General features: G+C 38.2%; 4 protein-coding genes across 4 annotated transcripts in view; 2 read left to right on the top strand and 2 right to left on the bottom strand.

The window, feature by feature from the left end:
• LOC116176325 (mitogen-activated protein kinase-binding protein 1-like) overlaps positions 1-12,565 on the bottom strand; it is a 33,380-nt gene extending 20,815 nt beyond the window's left edge. The window contains exons 1-2 of the mRNA XM_031494825.1: positions 12,428-12,565; positions 1,555-1,756 (exon numbers count right to left, since the gene is read on the bottom strand). Of these exons, the coding sequence (XP_031350685.1) occupies positions 1,555-1,641 (87 nt within the window). The 5' untranslated portion in view covers positions 1,642-1,756; positions 12,428-12,565. The remainder of the gene's footprint in view (positions 1-1,554; positions 1,757-12,427) is intronic.
• Positions 12,566-18,388: 5,823 nt separating this feature from the next.
• On the top strand, positions 18,389-19,528 carry LOC116176541. Its single transcript, XM_031495148.1, has 4 exons — positions 18,389-18,763; positions 18,817-18,897; positions 18,955-19,130; positions 19,225-19,528. The coding sequence occupies exons 1-4, from the start codon at positions 18,721-18,723 to the stop codon at positions 19,429-19,431; spliced, it is 507 nt and encodes a 168-aa protein (XP_031351008.1). The 5' UTR covers positions 18,389-18,720; the 3' UTR covers positions 19,432-19,528.
• Positions 19,529-22,597: 3,069 nt separating this feature from the next.
• Positions 22,598-24,353, bottom strand: LOC116175644 (uncharacterized protein K02A2.6-like). Its single transcript, XM_031493869.1, has 2 exons — positions 22,776-24,353; positions 22,598-22,699 (listed from the first exon to the last, which is right to left on the bottom strand). Exons 1-2 carry the CDS (start codon positions 24,351-24,353, stop codon positions 22,598-22,600), a joined length of 1,680 nt encoding a protein of 559 aa, XP_031349729.1.
• Positions 24,354-25,634: 1,281 nt separating this feature from the next.
• Positions 25,635-26,815, top strand: LOC116177202 (protein ABHD11-like). The gene is made up of 4 exons (XM_031496102.1): positions 25,635-26,099; positions 26,139-26,368; positions 26,412-26,546; positions 26,594-26,815. The coding sequence occupies exons 1-4, from the start codon at positions 25,680-25,682 to the stop codon at positions 26,751-26,753; spliced, it is 945 nt and encodes a 314-aa protein (XP_031351962.1). The 5' UTR covers positions 25,635-25,679; the 3' UTR covers positions 26,754-26,815.
• Positions 26,816-26,840: the final 25 nt, after the last annotated feature.

Genomic DNA, 26,840 nt, shown 5'->3' with positions numbered 1-26,840 from the left:
TCGTACACTATTGATCCCAGAGGAAAATATAAAAAAAAATACACTTTACCTTAATCATACAGTGTCTCAAACTACCCCTCGAGTCGCCCAATCTTGGAAAAAGTGGACCATCCTTTATTTTGGGCGCATGCCTGTTGAGGGCCCAAAACTAAGAGAGGGATAATAAATAAATTTAGGACTCGTGGAAAAGAATCAAAAATTGCTGATGCTGGATCCTAGGTCATCATAGCAAGAAGTCCTTGATTTTAAAATCCCCAGCAATGCTCGATGATACGTACGAAAACGGTTCCGGCATGTAATAAACGCAAAAAGTTTATTCTGATTCGGATTTAACTTTCGCGTCGGATTTCCCCTATTGTTCCGTGTTGCGTTTATAAAATCGCAGAGACTAACCTCGATTTAATTCCCCAAAAGCGCCTACAAAATGGCCGCTAATAGGGTACAGGGCCATCTTTATTCGTTCGACCAATCAAATACATTCCCTTTTTCAATCCCAAATTCCCGCAAGTTGTGCCAAAACGTCGGCGTAAGCAGTTCCCAATGTGATTCATGACGCGGAGGAACTCGCCAGAAACGGAGACGTAAAAGCTATTTACTTCGCGTTATCGCCATTTTTCTAACTGTTATGTAAATGACTATTACCTTAATCATGCATCGTCTCAAGCTGCCCCTTGAGTCGTCTAACCTTGGAAAATTTAATGGGTCCAACACGTGGCTTCCCGTTGGCTCTAATTCTCCTAGTCGCTTCCCTACTCCTTTTTTAAATATTTTAACACGCCCCAAAATGGCGCAACAGAATACAGCGACCATCTTCATTCGTTTAGCCAATCAACTTTTTCTCCAAACCACTTGCAAACTCGGCGGTTTTCACGACTTCGGTCTCCGAGTACGGGGAAATTCACATAATCAGAAAATGACAGGTAAAAGCTATTAATTACGGGTTATCAGTCGGAAACCACCGTCATTAACTTACAAAATATAGATTTATTACGAAAATTTACTCAATACCTGAAAGTAAACTAACCTAACGAAATTCTATTCTAAACAATTCGTTTTGGGAAACTCGTTCCAAACGCCAAAACCTCGTAACACGACAAAACCAATTTTAAGAAAAAAAAACGAAAAAATAAAAATCGGTGGAGAGCTCCCGTTACAGTTTCCTCTTCTGTGAAAAAGTAGTTTTCGGTTTTCATCTTTTTCTTTTGTATATTCCTCAAAGTTAACAATTCGAATGTCCATAAATGGTGGCATTTTCTCGTACTCATTTTCTGGTGTTACCTGATATTCTTTTTGTTTTTTACTTTATTTTAATTTTATTTGTATGTTTCATTTATACTTCTAAATAAGTAGAGTCTATTTTCTGCCTCGCCCTGTATCAAAGCTAACATTTTGCTAATTATTCCACCTCGATCAACAACTTTCTTTGTCATTTGAAGGTAATAATAAAATCCAATTAACCATTAAAATGGGAAAAGCGAGTTTTGCAAAAGAATTTGTTTATTTATAACTACGTGAAGGCCATTCCATTTTAGCTACAGCTCTGACAAAACTTACCCTCTCGCTAATCCTCTCGTCCGGTCTTCCTCTCTTCAACGAAGGCGCCCTAATTACCTTCCCCTGAGTAGACGCGAATCCATCCATTGTATTTCGGAAGCAAAATCAATTCATCGCGCACAAAACCGGTCAGTTACAGACATTGCAAATTAAGAGTGGTTTTTCTAGACGATGTTTCTAGTGAACTTTTCTTGACGGACTGCTGAAAATGGAGAATTCAGGTTAGTATTCATCGAAATCAATCAACTTGAAAATTATATATCCAATACCACTTTGTATAATATGACGATATGCTATTGTGAAAGATTACACATACGCATGACTGCATAAAAACGATAATGTTCTCCTCGGCTAAGTTTGGAGACACCAAATCTTCTACTGTAACGTAACAAAAATGTCGAATGCTGCTGCTAAAAATTCAATCACTCTCAGAAGCATTTTTGAAAATGTAAGGATTTGCCTGATTCTCCGAGAAAGGTTTTTTTTAATCTACTCGATTCCATTTACGAAACCTATTACAATCGCCTTTCTTGGAATTCAAAAACATTTTGTGTTCATGTATTTTCTGGGATCCTTTATAGATTATTCTGGAATATTTATCGCTAGTGTACTTTTTAGACGTCATCCATATATTTCTACGCCCTTCTTAAATAGTTTTTAAAAAAACCTCGTCAGGCATTTCCTGATATTTTCTGCACATATAAATAAACTTTCAGGCCTCTCAAATTCTAGATGTATTCCGAGTTTATTTAATCACCTTTTCTTGAAAGATTTATATCGATAATTTTATTTCCAATTTTGAACTTTAAATACCACCTGGGGGGGGGGGGGGCAGAATTTTCTAGAATTTTTTAGAAATCTACAATTTTTCAAATTTTTTTAGAATTTTAGTGTGCACACAACTTGAAGTGGTTTACCGCGAGAATAAAATCACTGTAGAAGTGTTCTAGATTTTCTAGAATTTTTTCTGAGCGCACATGCACACCACACACTGCAATTTCTTTTAGATTTTTAGTGTACACCCTCTCCCCTCGGGGGAGGAGAGTGCACATGAAAAAATCTTCTAGGGAGCATCGTCCGAGTTTATTAATCACCTTTTATTAAAAGAACTATACCGATATTTCCTCCTTTCCATTTGGGAAGTATTGAGAGTCCACGAAGAGAGGGAGATAAACAAATCAGTTCTCGCTAAAAACTTTTATGTACTGCCATCTATCAATCGCCTCGTATTAAGAGAAGTATATAGATTTCCATTTTGGAAGTACATATTTAAAAGTCCGGGGGAGGTCGATTTTTTTAAAATTCAGATTCTCTTGAAAATTCTAGGTACCAACCATTCAACTAATCACAATTAACAAACGATAGCTTTAAAATATCTTTCTTTAAACGGTTTCGAATTTCGTTTAAAATTGTAGGTAGGTAGCACGACTTGAGTCTACTGATCGACTTTTCGTCGAGAATGTGATTCCAATTTGAAATTACGTAAAAACGCGCTTGGTTGGGGAGGGGGAAGAAGAGGACGTTTGAAATAATATAAAAACAAGTATAAATTGTGCACAGGCCTTGTGCAGATAAAGCGCATTTTTTGAACCGAAATAGCTTTTGTTTTGACATCACCAATGTATTTATTTCTTGCCAATCGTCCTTTGTGAGTACCCTCTTCTGACAATCCGTTCTTGAGGTATAAGGGAATATACCCGAACACGATAAGAGGTTGAGGAGGAGTGCTATGGTTGGTAGAAAACGGTTCCTTTCATTGAGACCTTTCATTAGAGTACCATGAAGGATAAAACTAGTTCCACTCCCCCCCCCCCTCTCCTCCCCGTACTTTGATAAGAGGACAGAAAGAAGGGCAGTAGTTGGTAGAAAATGGTTCCTCTCGTTGAGACCTTTAATTAGAATACAATGAGAGATAACATTAATTTTTATCCCCCCCCCCCCCTCTCAGGCCCCGTCGCTCAACTGATCTCGAAAAAGAGTCGCACGGGAAAGTTATAGTTTGTACAAACCAATTTATTTCGATGAGACCTTTCATTAGAATACCATGAAGGAGAACATGTGTTTACCCCCCCCCCCTCTTCAAAGACCGCAAGGTGGGGAATGGGGGTTAAAGTCCATTAATCCCACATCTTATTAAAAAGTTGTATGGACATTCGTTTCCAATTTCGAAGTACTACAAAATTCGCATGGAAGGGACGAGGGGGGGGGGCATTTTTTTCCAAAAACTAGGTAGCAAAATTCGGATTTCCTTAAAAAGGGGAGATAGTGCCATCCGAATCAAATTAGATAAGAGTATTACGCCGATTTTCCATTTTGAAGTATGAGTCTATTAAGCACCGTTTATTTACAAATTTATGCCAATAATTCGTTTTACGATTGGGTCCGCATGGTGGGGAGGGGGCAGGAGCCAAAATGTTTAAAAATTTCAGCTTTCCTCAAAATTTCGAACAACCGAATCACACCACAGAGTCAAAAAGCGTGTTATTGAAAGAGCTCAATTGATACATACCTCGTGTACCATTTGCAAGTATTTCCAATGGGGGGGGGGGGGGGGCTTCCTTGGAAAGTCAGGTCTGTATCTATTAACCTTCTTTAGTTAGGAGTTATATCGATCATTCGTTTCCAATTATGTTCAAGTCCTGGGAGGAAGAAGGGAGGGGGGATCAAAAAGTCTACCCTCCCCAGAAATTTTAGGTACCACCATCCGAGTCTATTAATCACCTTTTATTAAAAGGTTTATATAAATAATTGGCTTCCAATTTGGAATTACTACAAAATACGCATGGTGGTGGTGGGGGGTATATTTTTGAAAGGGGGGAGCAAACAAAAAATTTTACACCCGCATTTAGGAAACCTATTACAATCGCCTTTCTTGAAATTCAAAAACATTGTTTTCATGTACATTTTCTGGAATAGATATTCTGGGATATTTATCGCTAGTGTCCTTTTTAGACGTCATCCAGATATTTCTACGCTCTTCTTAAATATTTTTTTAAAAACCTTGAAACCTTGTCAGGTTTATTTTATACGTGCAGAAAATACCCTGGTATTTTCTGCACATCTAAATAAACCTTCAGGCCTCTCAAATTCTAGGTGTATTCCGAGTTTATTTAATCACCTTTTCTTGAAAGATTTATATCGATAATTTTATTTCCAATTTTGAAGTACTTCAAATACCGCCCGGGGGGAGGGGGGGGCAGAATTTTCTAGCATTTTTTAGAAATGTTTACAATTTTTCAAATTTTTAGAATGTTAGTGTGCACACAATTTGAAGTGGTTTAACGCGAGAAGAAAATCACTATAGAAGTTTTCTAGATTTTTTAGAATTTTTTTTCAACTTTTCTAGAATTTTTCTGAACGCACATGGACACACTACAATTTTATACAATTTTCAGAATTTTCGGGGATTCTTTAAAATTACTTTTAGATTTTTAGTGTACACCCTCTCCTCTCATGAGAGGGTAGCAAAACCACCATCTGAATCTATGAATCACATTTTATTAAAAGATTTATATCGATGATTTGCTTGGGTGAGGGGGGGGGGGGGTTAAAAGTCGATTAACCCCACATCTTATTAAAAAGTTGTATCGACATTCGTTTCCAATTTCGAAATAGTACAAAATTCGCATGGAAGGGGCGAGGGGGGCAATTTTTTCAAAAAACTAGATAGCAAAATTCGGATTTCCTTAAAAAGGAGAAAAATTAAATTCAATAAGAGTATTACGCCGATTTTTCATTTTGAAGTGATTTCACACTCCGCATGGGGGACAGTTGCCAGAAATTCTAGGGAGCACCTGAGTCTATTAATCACCGTTTATTTAAAAATTTATGCCAATAATTCGTTTTACCATTGCGTCCGCGTGGTGGGGAGGGGGCAGGAGCCAAAATTTCAGCTTTCCTCAAAATTTCGAACAACCGAATCACACAACAACTTTTTTTTAACATTTGTTTCCAATTTGCAGTGCTTCAAAGGCCGCGTGGTTGGGGAGGGGAAGGGGGGACAATATTATTAAAAAATTCGGGTTCCTTGAACATTCAAGAGAGCGCCATTGCAGTGAATGATTCCGCCCAATTAAATAAAAAGTCGTTAAGAACATTATATCGACCGTGGGCCGAGGAAGGGCCGGGGGGGGGGGGGTTATTAAAAAAACAATTGTAGATAACGCCATCCGAATCTAATTACATTTTAAAGTATTTCAAAGAACGCATTAGAGGGGGGGGGGCAATTACACAATTCAACACTCGCCATAAATTCTAGGTAGTCTTATTATTACAAGATTTATATGCATAATTTGTTTCCATTTTGGAAAAGGGGGAGTTATTAAACAAATTGTATTTCCATTTAAGACAAATAAGACATTAAAAGAACTACATTGATTTCCAATGTTGAAGTGTTACAATGTGCGCATTGGAGGGGGGGGGGGATAATTTCAAACTTTCGTTTCTCCTCATAAACTCTCGTTAACCGATTAAAAATTAAAACTTAAACATTTAGATAAATAATGTTTCTAATTTGGAAGTACTTCAAAGACCGCATGGAGGAGGGGGAGGATACATTTTTTAAAACAATTCGGTTTTTAGTCTACATAGCTCCTCGTCCGAATCTTGTTAAGTAAAAGGAGGAATTCAGCCCTCGCTAGAAATTATAAGTAGCACTATCCCCGAGTGTTTGTTTTCAATGACTTGTTATGGAAGTACCGCATGGTGGGAGGGGAGGGGAGAATGTTTTTAGAAAAATTTGGCTTTCCTTGAAAATGACCGTGTGTCCTATTTTGATTGAGACTGGAGTGCTAGCTGGAGTGTATCTTCGCTGTTTTTAGCGTAACACAACGAAGTGAAGGTAACGCTTACGTACTCGATTTTCCGTCGTCTGTGTATCTGTTCCATCCACATCTCGGCCCCTGGGCCCCCTGTATATCTTAACGTCAATTTTTTGCCGGCTTTTTCCTGATTGCATTGATGTATCCCAACCATTCTAGCGCATTTTTTAAGATTAAAAAAAATTTGCTATTTTTTGCGTTTTATCCGTTCATCAGTCCGTCTGTCCGTTCGTCCGGACCCACTTCTGCGGTTTTTAATTACTTCTAGGGGAACGATCCTAGTCCTGGAATTTTTGCAGTATGTAGGCTATACTTGAAGGTGTACCAGACGGCCATCAAATTTCGTTGTCTCAAGGGAGGGGGGGGGGCTCCCATGAATTTTTTCCTGGGATGCTGCTATGAATGTAAAACGTGCATAACTTTTACATGCAACAACCAACTGGTTTCAGATTTTTGTTTATTTATTTGCCTTTATTTTCCAGTGGGTGGTAACAGGGGATTGTGCGGGGGGGAAACTGTCCTTCATGGTACTCTAATGAAAGGTCTCGACGAAAGGATTTAATTTTAACCAACCATAACCTCCTCCAGATATAAATAATTCCTTATATCTCAAGAACAGACTGCCGGAGGACGGTACTCACAAAGGACGATTGGAAGAAATATATCTATTGGTGAATGGTGAGCTACAGTACAGTCTCAACCAAAGTAGAACACACGATACGTACGTACGTTGGCAATTTTCTGAGATAACGGCTGGCGGGGTTTGTTCAAATTTTGATTATGTATATTAGCTACATTAGCTACACCGGAAAAAGTCTAACATTAAAAACAACTGTTACCTACATCAAGGTGGACAGACAGACTTATATCTCAAAAATACCCGGTTCTTGAACGTTTTCACGCTGTCTATATCGGAAGATGTATTATGGTCAATTTTCTCACGTAAATCGCAACGCAATCTATACTTACATGCGATATTTCCATTTACCAAAAACTAGGTCAGAATGTCAATCGATTTTCTCTTCAGTTCGGGCCGCATTAAGTACTGCAAAGTAAGCAAAAAAAAAACGAGCACTTTGGCAATCATCAAAAACGAATTTGTTTTATCGCGTCACGTCCCCGTACGAAAATTGCGTCAACAAGACGACACGAGTACACGTACGGTTAAGTTACTCAACTGGCTCTTCCAGTTCACAAAATTAACACAGAAGTAAAGTAGTAAGGCAGAAAAGATAGAAAACGTGGGAATCGTTCTAATACAATAACTAACTGCATACAATCGAGAGGAATTTATTGTTAAAGGTAAAGAAATTCAGGAAGTCGAACGGGTAACTGGGTTTTTCGAACGCACTGGCTTCGTTTACGTAATGCCTTTTAGACATCTTGGTGACTTGGTCTAGTTCTTTAAGGACGAAGACAACAAAGGACGCGTACATTTAGGTGACGTAGGTTAATTACGTGCGTCATTCCAATACAATCACCTAATTAGGAACATAGCATTCGTCTTATGCTGTGATTTGAAGCCTTATATACAGTGTGCCCGGAACTGGCACGTCCCCAGGCGGCGAATAGGCGAATGATCGAAAGTGACGGCTGTTCTAATATTGCATCATGTACCAGCTGTCGGGTCGTACCTAAGGGCATGCGTGGAGTTAAACGGCGCTGTCTTGGTCTTTAGTGGGCGAGCGATTAGGAAAAACCACGCATACCCAAGTGGAATGTTCTTGCCAGGACCAAGAGGAAACAACCTCAATAAAGCAGAAAGTCTCCAGTTTAAACACTCTCTTCTGCTGCAAGGTCTCAAGTTAACTCTACTAGCACTCTTTTTCCCCATCATTTACTCTTTTATCACTAAATTTCTTCTTCAACTCTCTCGCGGCGAATGGCGCTAATTTCCAGGTTGGAACGGGCGCCGAACGCCCAAGTTCAAGAAGATTACCGCCAACCAGCTCAGGTTCTTCATACGCCGGGATCCTCAAGTCACTTGCCAGATGTTCCTTAATTTTAAATAACGCAATTTTTACATCTTACAATTTAAATAAACAAATTCGCACGAACGATAACATAGAAACAAGAAATTATGCAATTAAAAACAATTCAAAATGGAAAAATAGACACTAAAATAACAAATTCCGATTAAATAAACCAATTCCGGGTTAATTCGTAATGGAATCCTCCAGATTTAAATTAAATTAAAATATTCGCATATACTTATAATTTTGTATTGCTGTCTGTCCGTGTGTACGATCGTTTTGAAAGTTGAAGCACATGTTCTTAAGGATATAAGAAAGGTCGCTATTGTTTTTCAGCTACGTAGCTGTAAAAATGAGGGATGCGTGAAGATCTTGAGGAGCGTTCGGTATTCATTTGTATCGCGATAAGTCACCAACTCGTTCGACTCCTCGAAAGCTGGTAAAATAAGTTTTAAAATTCACTCACTGCTTGTTTTCTCCTTGTCAGCGGTACGTTATCAGCGCTGGGCTTAGCGAAATTTATCGGCTGGATTCTCTTTAATCTTTTGCGTTATTTACTGAACTAGAATTAAATTCCTACCTTATCTTGTTCGCCTACCTTCTCCATACGTTTATGCCTCCACCTCAAAAACTGTTTGTACTAAATGCAGAGCACTTGTATACACAACAGAGACGTTCAATCACCCAAAACAGTGGAATCCCTACTTTATTACACTACTTCTCTTAAAATAGTGAATAGGGGTAGGGAATCGTCTTTTGTCCGTATAATTAGACATGTGGTTTTTAGACCGGAATTGCTCTGGGATTTTATACAGATTGATTTGAATTCAGATTCTAATACTTAGTCATTACTATCATAGAAAGTCTACAGGGTGTAAAAAATTAAAGGGTCGAATTTGATTTTGGTGGAATGGTAAAAGTCCGCACGTGGTTGGCGGAATTAGCGGTCGTTTTTGTTATAGTCAGTGAATTGTATACGCTGTGTCCAAGATAAGGGTGTCTAACACAGGGATCTCGAAAACCATGGAAGGGGTCCCATAAAAAAATGCGAGAAAAAAATGTGCCAAATTCTTGATAAAACAGCTTCTTAGCTCAAACCAAAACCGCGCTTTTCAAAGAGTGTCTCCAGTACATGGTACGTGTAGGTAAAAAACGAAAGATTACTATTCTCCGATGTAGAATAGTTAGATTTCTATTTGAAAAAATTAGGTTGCCCTTGACCCTTAAGAGACAGTTATGTGAAAATGTGCATAGCATCATTAAATGGGCCCTTCCATAATAAGAATATTTTATATAAATCATTTTTTGATATCACTGCCAGTTTCCGCAATAATGAACTGTCTCAACATAAATGCGACACCCTGCATATAAATTAATGACGTGATATTCAAAATAAAATTACGAAACTGGTAGTTAACTGCGACTCGCAAAAGAAATGATCGCTACACCCCTAATCGTCTTGCTTACGCAGGCGCAGTTAAACCGCCATAAATCATCCCCTGAAACTGATATCTTATCAAAGCAAAAATGCTTGTCTCAAAAGTATCGTATGTAACCCGCTATTTATTTATCGTTTCTATTTCCAATTCCATCCGAAGGAAATGAGACTACAGATCGACAGACAGACATCATCAAGGTTTTGTTTGATTCGGATTCCTGGTGCTCTAAAACGTGTATTTCGTATTTCCGTAAAAAAAGTGAATGGGGGGGGGGGGCATTATTTTTTACCCCAATCCCTTACTAATGTAAAAACTAGAAATAGGAAATGGGACCCTTTCACTACTTATTTGATTTTTTTCATTAAATATATACAATCCTATATGAACACCTTGTGTTTAATTTTTCGAGCAAGCAAATTAGAAAAATATCGTAATCAGTCGTACGACTGCCGCTATTTGTTCGCAAATATCATTTTTTGCTTGCCGGCGTGTTGTGTAATTTTGTGCAATCGCGTGGAAATTGCAAAATCAAAGCCGCATTCATTTACGAGGTCCAGGATTTTCCACCGATTTTCTCGTCAAGGGCAATTGTGGAATAAGATTTTGACATCTATTTTTTACCGATTAGGCTTTGTCTCGATTGTGACGATCTTAGACGATAGTGGTCTTACGCAGGATTTCTTACATTTTTTGGTTGCGTTGAGTGGACGAGCGATCCTGTAATAAGGTCCTGCTTTTTAAATACGTTTAAAAGCTTGAGGCGCCAGTGAGTCGTGGGGATATGACGCGATTGGTTCAAATTACTGGAAAGATTTTGTTTATTTTTCAGTTGCCGTTATCGAAGCTGCGGAGTCGTTGTGTTTTAATAGTTTATTTTAATTATTTTATCAGATCAAGAAAGTCAGTTTATGAAGCTTCTTCCATTTAAGTACATAAATTGTTTGATTTTCAACCTAGGTGTGCCAAGATGATTATAAAACGAAGGTAAATTTAGTTATGAAAGGGATCACTTGGCTTGACTTGAGCTTAGAATCATGGATAATGTTCTGCTGGTGACCAGAGAAAATTTTAATTCCTCTAGTAGATACTCTGTGAATTAAGATCAAAAACACCTCATTCTACCACGCTTGATATAAAGGTCTAAAAATAAAGTGCACCTCGCACATTATATTTAGAAATGTTTAAGAAATTGCAGAATTTTTTTAGAAATTTTGTACGATACTACTGAATATGTCGAAAAAGTGCATGACATTTTTTCTAGAATGTTTAAAGAATTTTTTCTATTTCGGTGTCACAATGATGATTTTGTACAACTGTTTTCGGCCGAAAACAGTTGTACAAAGACAGTGATTATAGTCGGTTTTTTTTGGTAACTCATCTCTTAAGTTGGCAGTTACTAGTTAGTACAAGTAGGTACTTCGTTGTGTACTTCCATGTTTGAACTTCAAAATGTCAGTCTTACTACGCTGCCAACCTAAAACTTAAAGGCATAAAAAGTGTTCCCAACATAAAACATGTTAGTTCTAATGTTCCCTATAGTTTCTGATAATGATTTTTTTAAATTAAATTAAAGCACCGAAATAGAAAAAATAGTATGAAAAACGCGTGTTACAATGCTTTATTGTAATACTCCTATCTTGCGGACACTCGTGGCTACGCTTCGCGTCGCCACTCGTGCCACAAGATAGTCGTATTACAATAGGTCGCATTGTAACACTTGTCTTTCAATATACTATTGTAAATGCTTCAGAAAATATCTCAAAAATGCTTCGGAAATATTGGAAATATTTCATAAGCATTGGAAATCTGTTGCGAAATATAGAAATGTGCGGAAATGTGTAGAAAGTCATGCGTAGCACATTTCCAAATTTCGCAAAATTTGTAAGAAATTATAGAAATGGCGTCCACATTATTTTTTTCGTAACGCCGTTCGTTGATAACTTTGTTAGAGGGCTCGCCTTTGGTTATACGCATACCGATGATGACGTGTGTTCATTGCTAACTATAGACCTCTATATGCATTTAAACTGGCACAGTGAACGGCAAATTTTAGTTGGACCACCCTGTATATGTTTTGTGCCACTACCGACAACCCAAGGTCGCTTTATTATTATTATTATAAAAAAGAGATTAAGGTTGCTATAGTGCAAAGCAAAAATGGGTCTTAACTTAAAAGACTTGAGGGAATGCGACGACGAAAATAAAAGAAGTTGGAATTTTGGTGCAGAGCTTATAAATAGATTTGATGCAGTGATTGGAGGTGATTTTAATTTAATTAGAGAATTAATTGAGGCGACATCTTCCCAGATATGAAATTACAACGTGCAACACGTCCTTATCGAAGTAGGCAACGTATAGTATTACAAAAACAAATGCAATTAGGTATTAACGGCAATGCGAAAAATGACCGACGACAACAAAAGAACAATTGAACGCATTAATTAACAATAAGCATTGCCTATCGATTTAGTTTAACCGGAGGCTACATTTTTTCTTTCGCTCGGTGAAAAACATTCGAATTTGACCAAAATTGCCTATAAATCTAACCACAAAATTATCGCAATTCGAAAAGTAACGGATGCTCACGTATGCCAAGTCCTTATAAGTAAACAATAAAGAAACTGCCAAATCGCTTACTTACATTTTTATGTTGGACGAAGTCGCATTTAAATTTTAGTCACACACAAAACGAAAGATACAAAACACAAATTCTTATTACACGCCGCCATTATGGATTCTAAGTTGTGACTACGGCGACCACTACATACCCCATTCTGAATACTTGACCTGGGGAAATAGCATTTTACAACGTCTAGTAAAACAAGTAATTACCATAATTACACTAACAATGGCAATATATGGTAGAGTTCTAGTTTATGAAGCATGTAAAACGATAGAATAACCAGTAGGTAAATTGTACCACACCGGCTCTGATCGGGTGCAAAGAATTTGGAATAGGAATTAACGATATTGGTTTAGCACTAATGGAATATAAAACTATTAATTATAAACGCTGTAAATGTAATGCAGAGGACGTACGTATTATTTATTTCATAAACGGCATTTTAAATTTAATGTGTCGATAATTCAAATTGTCTGGCGACCTCTATGAGTTAACGCGTCGAACTACAAAGACATCTGAAAATCGTTTAGAACATTTTCCCGAGCATTCCCCCGCTTCCCAGAGTTTCTTCGGAGCCGGTAGGTCCTTTCCAGGCCTATAGGTGAGCCTAAAGGACTCTATATGCTTTAGAATTTTTTGGAAAAGCTCTAAAAAGTGTAAAAAAGCCTTTGTCGCCGTATAGCGATGACGTATGGATAATAATCAACCGCTCGCCTTCTACAGACGGAATCCAGGTTTTCCTGCGAGAGTATGAAGAGCTGAGGCATAGGTATGGTGCCTCGAAATGGATGAGTCGAGGCACCTACAAAATACTACATTCCCCACCATGCGAAGAAAGCTCCACCACAACATTACGAGTGGTGTTTCACGCCTCGGCGAGTTCCAGTTCAAGAAAAAGCCAGAACGAGATGATGCCAACCAAAGATTGTGTGGAAATAGGCAAATAAAAACCTCCAAATTAACGGCAAAATCTAAGGTGGCACCGATCAAGTTATAGACAACTGACAGTCTACCATAGTTGGGGCTCTGTGCATCAGTACTGTACTGGCGGTCCAGCTGTTCACAGTAACCAAACAAACCCTCAAGCTCAAGACACTCAGTTCCTTCCTGGAAGCAATGGGACTACTAAGCTGTAGGGCAGATTAACGAATGCAGCCTCCAAGAAGTCACTTAGTAACACTAATTGTAAAGGATGCCGTGCCAGAACCCTCTTCGTAGCGGGAGCCAACTCACATTGGCATTGGTGGGACGTAAATACTGGATACTGCCAGCAAAATATCTGGTCCACTGGGAAGACAGAAGCTGCATAAGCGCAATCTCCCACCAGTAAGGGTAAATTTCGCAACCTGGCGACTGAACTACGTAACTACTGTAACGCCGAAGTAAAGACGACAATGCGTGACGAATTTCCGCCGGAAATGTTCCACTTCAAGGTTGCCATTTTAGATAGTGTACGGTTGGTTGCCTAAGTGGCAGTAAGCATTCGATTATCATTACTCTAGTCGGTGATCGTATCTGCTTACCTGACCCATTGTTCGCAAAATTTGTTTTTAACCTTTGGTGTAACCAACTTGATGTATATGCATTTACTATCTTTGTTAACCACTGCTTAAACTTGATAATTTTACAAATTATTTTGTTAACTAATTTTTGAACTGCAAGGTTTTTCTCCGTCGTACTCTTTTTACCATTGGCAGTTACTTTTGCGAGAGTACGACATCTTTTGACTTTGCTTGCTTTGCTTATATTAATAATGTACATCGACTAAATTTCCAGGTTTTCAAAATCTTAATAATAACGATCATTATTAAACAAACAATTTTTGTGTTTTATTTTACGTTCCTTCCTTAGTGTACTTCACGTTGTTTACAACTAACGTAAGGGGGCCCTGCCTTAGGTGTTTGTTCACGTGCCACTTTTAAAATTTAAGCGGGATCTTGTTTAATTTTGGAGGGGGTCATCATTCGAGTGGCCATTTTTAAACGTTGCCGGGTTGACCTTATTTCCGTGTTTTTGTAGTGTGAAGTTAGCATAGAACCTGGGGGTTAAATACAATACAAACTCAGAAGACACGTTAGACGTAAAGGATGTTAGAAAGACTGCTGAAGAGGACCTGAAAGTGGCGTAAAGAAGGATTGAAAAAGGCGTGGTAAATGCTCAAAAGAGGTGTGAAGAAGGCTTAAAAGAAAACAACTGGCGTGAAGGAATATCGAAAGAAAGTGGAAGAGGGGCTCGACGGAAACATAAACAACACCATACGTGAAGATGTGTTATACGCTTGTAATAGACACGAAAAAAGAGAAAAGGGCGTAAGTATAGAAAGTTAGAAGCAAGCGTAAAAACTACTCAATGGAGGCCTTGAAAAAAACTGGAAGAAGACATGACGAAGAACGAAAAGAGACGTGAACAAGGCTATAGAGAGACTAGACAGAAGCGCCAAAAAGGCTCTATAGAGGAACCGAGAAGATCTCGCTTGATAGAATCGTGAAAAGGCTCAAAGAATGTGCTGAAATGGTCCGTGATGAAGACTGAAAGATGCGCGACGAAAGGAATCGTGAAAAAAGCTCAAATGGGGAAAACTCGAAAGACCGAGGAAGAAAATTCCAAGAAGGCGTGTCTACAAGCGGGCGTGAAGAATACTCGAAAGAATCGTGAAGAGACCTCAATGGGATTGTAAAGAAAGCTCGAATAGCTCGTGAAGAGGACTAAAGAAAGGCGCGAATAATGCTTAAAGATAGGGCAAAACAAGCTTGAACGAACCGTGAAGATCGAAACAAGCGCGAGAAGGGGGCCAAAAAGAATAGAAAATTGAGACATAAAAAAATATCAAAACGTACGTGAATGAAGCTCGATGGAGGCGTGGTAAACAGGAGTTATGAAGGAGGGATTCAGAAAAAGGAAGGCGAACAAATCTCGAAGAATAAAATTTTATTTCCGATTCTTCCGATCAATAAGGCTTCTCGGTTTGTTCGTTTTCAATTGTTCAGATTCTTCAATTTCTTCTGTTAGATGTTCTCAGGATTCTTCCGTCCTCCTTTTTTCAACACGCTTCTGGTACATTACCTATACCGATATGAATGGTCCAATACGCAGGCGAAATGTACTATCCAGAAAAGTAGTTGGCGCCCGTCTAGCTGTCTATAACGAGAGATAACGCAAAATAAATAGCTTTTACGCATTGAATAAGCACCTTAAAGAAGTATAACGCCCGTGTTAACTGATGAAATAAGAAAATTACCCAGGATTCTGTCGTCCCTCTGTTGTGGGGGAAAGTGAACCACAAATTTAAAGCTAGTTACCGACTTTGCAGATTTCTTTACTTCTTTAAAATTCCAACGTTGCCAGATTTTTGGCAAGAGCTTTGAGTTTGAATAAACTAGATTAAAATATTGAATAAGCTTTTATTCAATGCCAATAACAATATTATGTAAGGGAGGATCAATCTGAAATGTAAGATCATAAGGAACAATAAATAAAGTACAAAATGTAGTTTAATCTAATAAGAAAACAACAAGAACTGTTCTAAGGACCATCATAATAAACAATCAAACTTTACCTATCTCTATATAAGGATCTGGTAAATATGACAACACTGTTCAACTCCGATAAACAAGGAAAACAAAGGACCCCTAAGTATAACTGGTTTCCCTGTTTAAAATAGTCATTATTTACCGCCCGAGGCCAAATATCCTTCAATATTTGTGGTAATTAACCACTTTGCAGTGTATGCAACATACCTTACACCAATTTCCTATGTAGTTATACTTCTTCAAAGTGCTTATTCAATGTTTTACGTTACCATTGCTAATGAGTTGGGTCCGTTTCTAGAATCATGCTGGGAGCAGCCTACGCCGAGTGTTCTGGCACAACTTGCAGGAATCTGCTAATGTCGCTTTCTGGCTGATTGCCTTTAATAAACGCAGGATTGGGAAAGGATATGTACCTACTCAATTGCTCATTTTGTAGGCGCATGTTGTAAAGATATAAGAAAGTGGGGATTAGGCGGACTGATCATTTCAAAATTTTATTAAATCTAGATTTTTAGTAGGAGTTCTTTGAAAATACAAATGGCGCCCTTCGCCTACGAGCTCAGATTCTAGTCCCATTATTCTACCTCAATTTCCTAGAATTATAATGGAAGGGTAAACCAATATTTCCAAAGTTGGACGACTAAATGATTGTTTTGGCTTCTTTATCTTTGAAATGTTGAGTTTGAAACCGAACAATAGCGTGAACGATGCATTATTTTGTATCTGTGTAATATTGGAAAAGGGGTTAGTTAGGGGAAGTCAGTCTCTATTCTTTAATTTCAATATTAAATAATGAAAGTTTTCTAACTGAGTCAAATATGTAAATTTTAAGTTCTGGGTTCAAATTTTGTTATTTAAGGGGGTTCTTGGTGTCAATAAGAAGTACCTATTGTAACATTTTTTAGAAAAATATCACAAAATACTACATTAATATCACATTTAAAAACTTGGGCTCAAAAGAACGACTGCGAGTTAAATATTTATTTGGCCACTCGTCGCGTCCCCAGCCGACGACCGTCCCCTCGCTGCCGACGATGGTCTCCTCCGTTTCGCTCCACAGACACACCGGCGTAATCTTCTCGGTGAACTCGACCGGCTTGTACATCACCAGGATCGCAACGTCTCCGTCCGACGGTCTGCTGACTGCTGTAGTCGGGATGGACGAAGATCTCCTTAAGGCCGCGTATCTCCGACCTGACCGCCCACGCCCTGATGTTGTACTCAAAAAACGTGTATAAAAAGTTGGAAAGCTTTGTGAAGAAACCCATGAAAAGGATTCGAAGCAGGCGTGCAGAAATTTTAAGCAGGCGTGGAAATGACTCGAAGACATCGTGAGGCACGAGTACCAAAGGCTCGAAAAAGACGATATAAGTAGGTAGATTCGAACGAGGCGTGAAGAAGAATCAGAAGAGGAGGGGAGAGGGGTCGAAACAGGCGCGAAGAGGGGGACAAAGAGGGATAGAAGGAGGTGCGAAGCAAACGTGCTTGTTCAAAGTATGCGTGACGAAGACGGCTCCAAGAAAGCACGAGGAAAGGTTTCAAAGTAATTGTGAAGCATACGTTGAAGGGGCTCGAAGGAAGTGTGGAGAGATCACGCAACAGGAGTGAAAAAGGCTCCTTCCGTTCCACAATTTACCACTGCTTTTTGCTTACTCACTCGATGGAGTACTTATGGAGGCCCCGGGATCCATACCATTGCCCCCACATGTGGTAGCCGCAGTAAAAAGAAATAAAAATATTCCACAACTTACCTTTATTGAATAATTCTAGTACGAAGACATCTTGATTATTACCAACCTTAAAACTAAAAACAAACAATATTCTATTAAATTATATACAGGATACTCCACCACAGATTTGGGAAAGTTTTGACTTCAAGAAACCGTAGCTTCGCCTCTTCTCAGGTGCTTACTGCAGTAACTGTCCTTCCAATGCGTCCTCGATGACCCGGTCAGAACAAACAAATTACGTTTCCTCTTCGGTTAACGCACGCATAGGTTTCTTTGTCCATTAGTTTTCTAGGATTTTTACGGAGCAAATGTCGAATAGTGTCGACGACGGGCTAGGCGTTAAGGCCAAGCAGCCTAATGGTCTACAAAAGCTAACGTAACAGAGAGAAAGTGTAAGAAATCCAATAAGGCGACGTAATGGAAAAAGGCAAAAATGTCAAAGATGCCGAAGATTTCGAAGAGAGCCTGTGTTTTTATTTTGCAAAAATCGTCAAGCTTCAAGTCGCTTTAAAAATGACTACAATTTCCAAAGCTCCAAACCTGCTAAAAACGCATACCTAATTGAAGAGTTATAGGCGAACAATTCAAAAAAGGTGCAGATAGGTACCATCACCATACCGCAATAGAATTTTTTTCAAACTTTCTTCAAGGTTTATGCGTATGAATCACAGTATTTTTTAATTGCAAAATTTCCCTCGCTCATTAATGTATTTTTTTAGTTTCTAGACGCAAGGACACTCGCCAAGACGCATGTGTAGTAATTTAGAAAACAGTCAATGATAAATTCATGGAGGGAAAGTTAAGCGAACTTCGTGACCTATTTGGTTTCAAATTTACTTTTAGTTATCGTATGGTACAGTTCTTACTTAATTCATCGTTAATACGTGCGTGTAAATTTGCTGTTACGTAAACGTGTTGTGCAAATTGCTAATAAAAAGTGACATTCACTTCTAATAGCAAAATAGTGAAGATCAAGACAATAAACTTTTTGCGAATCTCAAGTGCAAACCGACCAAAGTTCTTCCAGCACTTGCAATTTCTCTGATCTACCATGAGGAATGGTGCCATTATTGGAGTTTTCATTAACTGCATCGGTAAACACCAACTAGAGGTGTCCTAAGAACTAATTCATTGCTTAAATTTTTAGCTGTTCATGCACTTATCGTTCCGGACGAGCTTCCATCCTTACTTTCGGTCATATACTCAAATATACCAACGATAAAGAAAGGTAAACCCTGATGCTACCCTACCTACTCCAAAAGTGTTACCTACCGTTAATTTGCAGGTACCGATTCGAGGTATGGGTGGGGTTTCAGATTAGGGAATCGGGCTGATTTTCAAGTACTCGTGGAGTTGGGTCCTCAGTTGAACACGCAGCCCTTGCGCCAGGTGCCCGGCTCGGGGGCCAGCAAACGGAATGTCCCCAACAACTTAGGGAACTACTTATACGCGCAACAGCAGGTAACTGACTCCATTTGTCTACTTCCAAACTGTCATGATCAACAGACAACCAAATAAATTATTTGCACGCGTGTACTCAAAGCATTGGTTTCAGGAAATGAAAAGGAAGAATGATTCGTGGCTGGATAATTGGAAAGAAAGTATGCAAACCGCGAGGAACGTACAGGCACTACCGGAAGGCGCCAAACCGGGCTTGGCAGTCGGCGAAATAGACGCAAAATCTGTTATACCAGACGACTCCGCCATGGTTTTACAAAAATTGTACACGCTAGCAAGTTCAACAGAAAAACCCTACAGCTGACGACGCTCAAATATGCTGTTATTATTGCATTCCTAATTAGTGTAGGATTTTTGTTTTTAAGTTCTGGTAGAAATATATAGTATCTAGTAAAAGAGAGATCATCTCGTTCGCAAAATTTTTGGCATCAGATCCTTTGCAAACTTAGTGGCATATTTCCGTAGCCATTTCCATAGCATAGTCTAGACTTCTTGGAGATTTCCAAAACTCTGTTCTTTCTAAAACTGGCGGGTATCGTCTACGTGCTTTCTGCTTTCTGTGTTATTTCAAGAGCTATACAAAGCTGGAACAGTTTTGGAAAGCTCTTGAGAGCAAGGAGGTTTTACAAAGCTCGGAAACTAGTTCACATCAGCGCCTTTTAAGAACCACTTAGACGTCACTCTGTCTACAGGAGGAAAAATGCGTTAGGAAGCTCCAGAAGGCCCTTCATTAACTCTTTTCTATTGAAATTTTCTTTACATTAACGACTTCTTAACGTTACATTTACTTAATTCATGAATAAAATTTACAATTTAATTAAAGCGAAATGTTTATTATGATTTAGAAATTTAACATAATGACGAATATTAACATTTAAATAGTAGGTCACATTATAAAATTATTTATTTAAATTCAAACGTGTCCTTTAGACCCTCCAGTCGTGAGTGGGGCGTCTAGAACTCTAAAAGAGCTCGAGAAGGGCGCTAGCAAAAATTGGAATGCCTTTGAGAATCTTTCAGGCGCTTCCTAGAGTAAGTGTTCTCCAGAGCGTATTTCCAAGTGTAGAGGCGTACAGTATTTGATTGCTCAGAGACCGGAACATGTATTATTTAGTATCGCTGTCTCTAGGTAAAATAATAAACAGGACACACAAGTATAACATTTAATTGGAACACAACATAACCATGCCTGTAGATGCAGTCAACGACATGTTCTAGTTCTAAATCTACGCACCAGAGTGCTACTACAGAATAAGATATTATAGTATCTTAAAACTACATATTATACATCCTTCCTCTTTACAAATCTAGCTTAATAGGTTTATTAATAGTTCGACCTGAGCGGGTAGTTACATATGACTCTTTAACACATTGGAAAGGTGGGTTTTGCAGATCGGAAGACAGCTGAGGTCCACTTTCAGAGGTTTGAGGTAAGTTAAGCAATGTCTTTTCATTATTTTGAGATATGCTCTCACATTCATGATCTTTTACTTGATATTCGTTTTGCGACATCCGCAAATCATGTCTGTTCCTTCTGAGAGTGTTACCTAAACTATCTTTAACAACGTATGATCTGGGGAACTGATGAGTATTTACAATTTTACCAGGTTCCCACGTGTTAGTTACATGGTTGTAAACAGTTACGTTACTATTGTTATCTAAAGGAGCATGGTCTGTTGCACGTTTATTAAAATAATCTGTATTTAACTGTTGTTTGTATTCTACTTTTTTGGTCATGTTTTTGCAAAGTTCTGGACTCAATAACTCTTGTGCTATAGGTATTTTAGTTTTGCATCGGCGTGAATTTAATATTTGAGAAGGTGAATAGTTTATATGCTTTAATGGAATGTTTCTGTAAGCCAAAAGAGCCGAATACATATCTTTCCCTTCCTCTTTCGCTTTTTTAATGATGCTTTTAGCAATTGCAACCGCTTTTTCAGCTAATCCGTTAGATCGGGGAAAATTTGGGCTTCTAAACGCTAATTTAAAATTCCATTCCATTGCAAATTTTTTGAAAATTTCGCTATTAAATGGCACATTATCTGCTACTAATACGTCTGGTGATCCAAACCTTGCAAAAATTTGTTTGATTTCCTGCATAACAGTTACTGCGCTTTTGTCTTTAATTTGTACTATTTCCAACCAGTTTGAAAATGCATCGTACATGACTAAGTAGCTTATTTTAGCGTACGTAAAAATATCTACGGCTACTCTTTCCCAAGGTCTTTTTGTTATCGGATATGGCATTAAAGTTTGATATGAATTTTTTCGCGCAAACTTCTCGCATACTTTACACGATTTAATAAACATTTCGATGTCCTGTGACATACCCGGCCAATAAAATATTTGCCTTGCTCTTGATTTGCATTTTTCAATCCCGAAATGACCTTCGTGTATTAATGTTATCATTTCTTTTTGTAATTTTTTAGGAACTATTAGTTTATAATCGTGAAATAATAAATTTTCGATACTGTAAAGTTGATCTTTGATTTTGAAAAATGGTTTAGCATCGGTGGGAATATCATTTTTATTTGCGGGCCATGAGGTTTCAATATAATTGCGAATCAGCTGCAAAGTTGGGTCATTTTTTGTTTCTTTTTTAAATTGTTCTTTCCTAGATTCTGACATAGATAATGTTTTTGTTAATGAATGCACAAAGTAGTCTATTTCTTGATTTGATTTTAATACTTTTTCATTTTTTAGGTAAGCTCTTGATAATGCATCTGATATGTACATTTGTTTACCTGGTTTATAGGTTACATGTAAGTTATAATTTAAGAGTTTTAACCTGATACGTTGTAATCGTGGTGAAATTGATTGAATATTTTTTTTAAATATTGATTCTAGGGGCTTATGATCACTGTACATTTTGATGTTTAACCCATAAATAAATAAATGAAATTTCTGTACTGCAAAAAGTATTGCTAAAGCCTCCTTTTCGATTTGTGCATATTTCATCTCGGTTTTTGTTAAGCTCCTTGAAGCAAAAGCGACTGGGTGCTCTTCTTGTATTAGACAAGCGCCAAGTCCGTCCTTTGAGCTGTCTGTTTCGATAACTATTTCTTTTTTAGGGTCGAAAAACGTTAATACTGGTGAATTTGTCAAAATCTGTTTTAATTGAGTCACTGCAGCTTCATGTTCAGTTGACCAATACCATGGAACATCATTACGTGTTAAGTTTCGCAATGGGGCAGTAATTTGAGATAATTTTGGGATAAATTTGCCTAGATACTTGACCATGCCTAAAAATCGTAATAACGAATTTTTACAAGACGGCACAGGCATTTCTATAATGGCTTTGACATAATTTTTATTAGTCTCGATACCTTTTTGACTAAATATTTGTCCCATAAATTTGACAGAAGATTGTTTGAATTGTATTTTGGTCTTATTAAACTTGACATTAAACTTAAGAGCTCTCTCCAACACTATTTTGAGATTTTTGTCATGTTCTAATTCAGTTTCGCCTGTCACAATGAGGTCGTCAAAATATAAACTAACGCCTTCGATATCACCAAAGAGTTCGTAATTTTTTCGCTGGAATACTTCTGGCGCGGAACATACACCAAAAGCTAGCCTTAGAAATTGATATCGACCATACGGTGTCCCAAATGTTAATAAATTAGCACTTGCGTCGTCTATTAATACTTGCCAATAACCGTCCTTCATGTCAAGCACAGTAAAGAATTTTTTACCACTTAATTTGGCGGATATTTCTTCCATAGAAGGTATTAGAAAATGTTCGCGCTTAATAGCACAGTTTAACTGTTTGGGATCTAAGCACAGTCTTAAATCTCCATTAGGTTTTTCTACAATTACTAGCGGTTGAAGCCACTCAGTAGGGTGCTCTACTTTTCTAATACTATTTGATTTCTCTAACTCCTCTAATTTTAATTTTAAACGATTATGTAAAATTTGAGGGACACGCCTAATAGGTGCAACTGTAGGACTTACATTTTCATTTAACGTTATATGATGCTTGTTAGGAAATGTTCCTAACCCCTGAAATACACTAGGAAACCTATTCACTACATCTTCGGATGATTTAAAACTAGCCTGTAATTCATCCACTCGCTTAATTAAATGCAATCTAATACAATCTTGCAATCCTAGTAATGGCATTTGATCTCTAGTATCGACAATTACAAACTTAATATTACACACGTACTTGTTTACCTTACATTTCAGTTCAGCTTCACCAACAGGAGTAATTTTAAATTTTGTACTTCCATAAGAAACTAAAGATACATTTGACTTCTCGATCCTACATTTAGGTAACGTTTCTAAAATATTTACTGGTAGTACGCTCACCTCGGCACCCGTGTCTAATTTAAAGTTTATCGACTTGCCACAGATTTCCACTTTCTTGAACCACATGGACTCTTTATGTGCTTCCCTTTTAATTGCACTCACGTAAAACTCGCATTCACTTTCGCCACTCTCTTCACTTCCACAGAGTTGATGATCTTCCGTTCCAGACACTTCATGTACATCCTTCCTTTTCTTTGTGTACTTCTTGGTTTCATTGGTTGCCTTTTCACGCGTACACACGGAAGCAAAATGATTTTTTCCTTGGCATTTCGCGCAGGTCTTCTTGAAGGCAGGACATTTTTTAGGTGCGTGCTTGTACCCACAGTATTTACACTTTAGCGTTGCTTGTTTAACAGTGCTCACGTCAACTTCTTGCTGTAGTACCTTGGACTGATTCTTGCTTACTTCAGAGGCCCTACAGAAATCAATGGTTTTCTGTAACGTGATGTCGGCTTCTCGTAGTAATCTTTCTTGTACTATCTTGTTCTTGATTCCCATGACGATTCTATCTCGTATCATATCATCTGGATCAGAATATTCTGTGGTTTGTACTGCTTTTCGTAGATCTGTCAAGAAATTATCAAAGGTTTGTCCTTCTGCCTGAACTATGCTGTTGAATTTGAAGCGTTCGAAGATTACATTTTTCTTTGGCGAACAGTATTCCGTAAATTTTTGCTTTATCAGGGTCAAGGTCTTCTCTTTCTTTTCCTCTTCGGTAAATGTAAATGTATTGTATAATTCCAATGCATCCTCGCCAATCACATTGAGAAAAACTGCTACTTTCTTTCCTTCAGCTTTTTTGTCTAGGTCAGCTGCTACAAGGAAAAGGTCAAATCTTTGTTCAAACTTACGCCAATTTTCTGAAATATTGCCGTCCAAAACGAGGGGATCCGGCGGTTTAAATAAGCCGTCCATTTTATTGACAAGTGTTGCGTAATTTTACAAAACTTCCTCGTGCTCTTTACTAGGTGCACACATTCAAACTACAATTTGTGTTCCACAACTACCTGACACCATGTATTATTTAGTATCGCTGTCTCTAGGTAAAATAATAAACAGGACACACAAGTATAACATTTAATTGGAACACAACATCAACATGTCTGTAGATGCAGTCAACATGTTCTAGTTCTAAATCTACGCACCAGAGTGCTACTACAGAATAAGATATTATAGTATCTTAAAACTACATATTATACAGAACATACGTTCTATATTCGCATTTGCCTACATACTTATTTCTCAGAACTAGCTGTGCTCCTCATCGATACCACTCTGGAAAGATCAATAAGGTTTTAGAAAAGTGGTAAGGTCGAGATTGGACTTTAGAAAGCACCATGAGTATATGAGGCACTGTTATCACTACGTCTCCTGCAAAACGACTGACGTCCAAAGCATTTCAAAGGCACATTCAACAAACCATCCTACGAGTTCTATGTAGCTTCCAGAAAGCACTTTTAGACGCTGAGCCGAAACCGCTACTATATGGAGAGCAGCAGATACGTAAAGCACTTCTCCAAAGCTAAATAAAACGGGAAAGCTTTGGAAAGTTTTGGGTAGCTCGCTTGAAACAGGCAAGGAATCTTTACACAGCTCGGAAACCACTTAGCTCCTTTCTAAAGCTTCACTGCGCATTTTAAGGAATATCTTAGACGCCATCCGCTTGTGCTGCCAATACAATAAGAGGAGAAAATGAATAACTCTGGAATAGTTTCTATTGCTCTAAAAAGCCATACACAAATTTGCAAGGCACTTTTACAATCTTTTACAATGCAGATACATAATTTTAGAAGCCACAAGAAGGCGCCTTGGAAAGCTCATATAAAACCATGGAAAATCGTTAAAAGTCTTCTCTCATGTACCTATCTTCTAGAGATGATATCTATCTATGTCCAATGTACAATAAAAAGTCTTGAAAAAGATGTGCACCATTTTGAAAATACCCTGAGAAAAGCGTAAACGTTTTGGGAGGAGCTTTTCAAAAGTCACTGGAAATCCTTATGTTGTTCTACATAAACAAAAAATAGAAAACATTTACATGTTTTGATAAGGCAACCCATTCTAGATTTCAATCGTGATTCATGATCAATCTAAACGTGTCTTCTGTAATGTACATTCAAAAATTCATATATACCTCTTTCTTTTAACAGGTACAAACTTTCCGAGCATCCTGTACAATATATACGCGACGGTAATTTAACCACGTCACCTCCCTTGAAATTTTGAAACTTAACCTAGAAAATGCTTGTAAATAAATTATTGTCAATTACACCAAAGCACTTTGTAAAATATGTTTGTGCATCGAAATTCTGCACAGATCCAAGCCAGGACGTTATAAATATGGCCTTTGCCTCATACGAGAGCACCTTAACCTATCCCGTGGATCCACCGACTCCTCTCGTAGTAATGCACGGACTACTCGGCTCCAAGGCGAACTGGAACAGCCTCTGCAAAGCTTTCCATCGACACACCAATCCCAAGCGGAAAATAATAGCGGTGGACGCGAGAAATCACGGCGACAGTCCGCACTGCAACTCGCACACGTATCCTCATTTGGCCGAAGATATAAAGCTGTTGTACGCGCAGCAAAAAATCAAACGCTCGTGTTTGCTCGGACACTCGATGGGAGGACGCGCGATGATGTACTTTGCCTTGAAATATGTACGGTACGCGCACGAACGTTTCTTACAAACGCTTTAGCCGAACTTTGTAGATAAACTAATAATCGGCGACGTGTCGCCAATTACGTCAAGCCCGAATTTGAGATCGATGCCGACACTTTTCAGCGCTATTCAGAAAGTTCAACTGCCGTCCCATATACCGATGTCCTCGGCTCGTTTAAACGCCGACATACAGTTAGCGAAAAATATCAGCGATAGGGGCTTGAGAGCGTTCCTCCTCACAAATCTGATACAGAAGACCGACGGAAGGTGCGTATTTCACGCTGGTTCATTTTTAGCGAGTCAATTTCAGTTTTATGTGGAGAGTAAATATACCGGCGTTACTCAGTAATTTCTACGATCACATAGCGTCATTTCCTATACCTGCCGAGTGCAAATTTACTGGTCCGGTCTTGTTTGTCGCGGGAGGAGTATCCGATTTCATACAGTAAGTGGATGACGACACGTTCAAGTGACATATTCCTTTTATGTTAGGAAAACGGATCATTCCCAAATTTTAAATCTATTTCCGAATGCGGAGTTTCAAGTGATTGAAGGTGCCGGACACTGGCTCCATAGTGAAAAACCAAACGAATTTTTACAGATTTGTATAGAGTTCCTGAATAGGAACACGGTAGCGAATGAGAAGAAGTAGGAAAATTGAAATGTACATAATTTATTAGCCAAATATGTTTAATAAATTAGTTTGGAAATTGGTGTCATCCTAGTTTATGAGGCATAG

The sequence above is a fragment of the Photinus pyralis genome, unplaced genomic scaffold (assembly GCF_008802855.1).
Source record: "Photinus pyralis isolate 1611_PpyrPB1 unplaced genomic scaffold, Ppyr1.3 Ppyr1.4_LG7, whole genome shotgun sequence".
NCBI lineage: Eukaryota > Metazoa > Arthropoda > Insecta > Coleoptera > Lampyridae > Photinus > Photinus pyralis.
Note: the sequence above shows the minus strand (reverse complement) of the source record. Positions and strands in the feature narration are given on the sequence as shown.

Excerpts from the sequence above, each read along its gene's own strand:
- LOC116176541 (XM_031495148.1), top strand. The coding sequence starts at position 18,721 with ATGAGGAATGGTGCCATTATTGGAGTTTTCATTAACTGCATCG. Across the intron at positions 18,764-18,816 it reads AGTTTTCATTAACTGCATCG|CTGTTCATGCACTTATCGTT; the intron begins GTAAACACCAAC and ends TTAAATTTTTAG. Across the intron at positions 19,131-19,224 it reads ACTTATACGCGCAACAGCAG|GAAATGAAAAGGAAGAATGA; the intron begins GTAACTGACTCC and ends CATTGGTTTCAG.
- LOC116175644 (XM_031493869.1), bottom strand. The coding sequence starts at position 24,353 with ATGGACGGCTTATTTAAACCGCCGGATCCCCTCGTTTTGGACGGCAAT. Across the intron at positions 22,700-22,775 it reads TGAAGGACGGTTATTGGCAA|CTTTTGGTGTATGTTCCGCG; the intron begins GTATTAATAGAC and ends TTCTAAGGCTAG.
- LOC116177202 (XM_031496102.1), top strand. The coding sequence starts at position 25,680 with ATGCTTGTAAATAAATTATTGTCAATTACACCAAAGCACTTTGTAAAA. Across the intron at positions 26,100-26,138 it reads TGTACTTTGCCTTGAAATAT|CCGAACTTTGTAGATAAACT; the intron begins GTACGGTACGCG and ends CAAACGCTTTAG. Across the intron at positions 26,369-26,411 it reads ATACAGAAGACCGACGGAAG|TTTTATGTGGAGAGTAAATA; the intron begins GTGCGTATTTCA and ends AGTCAATTTCAG.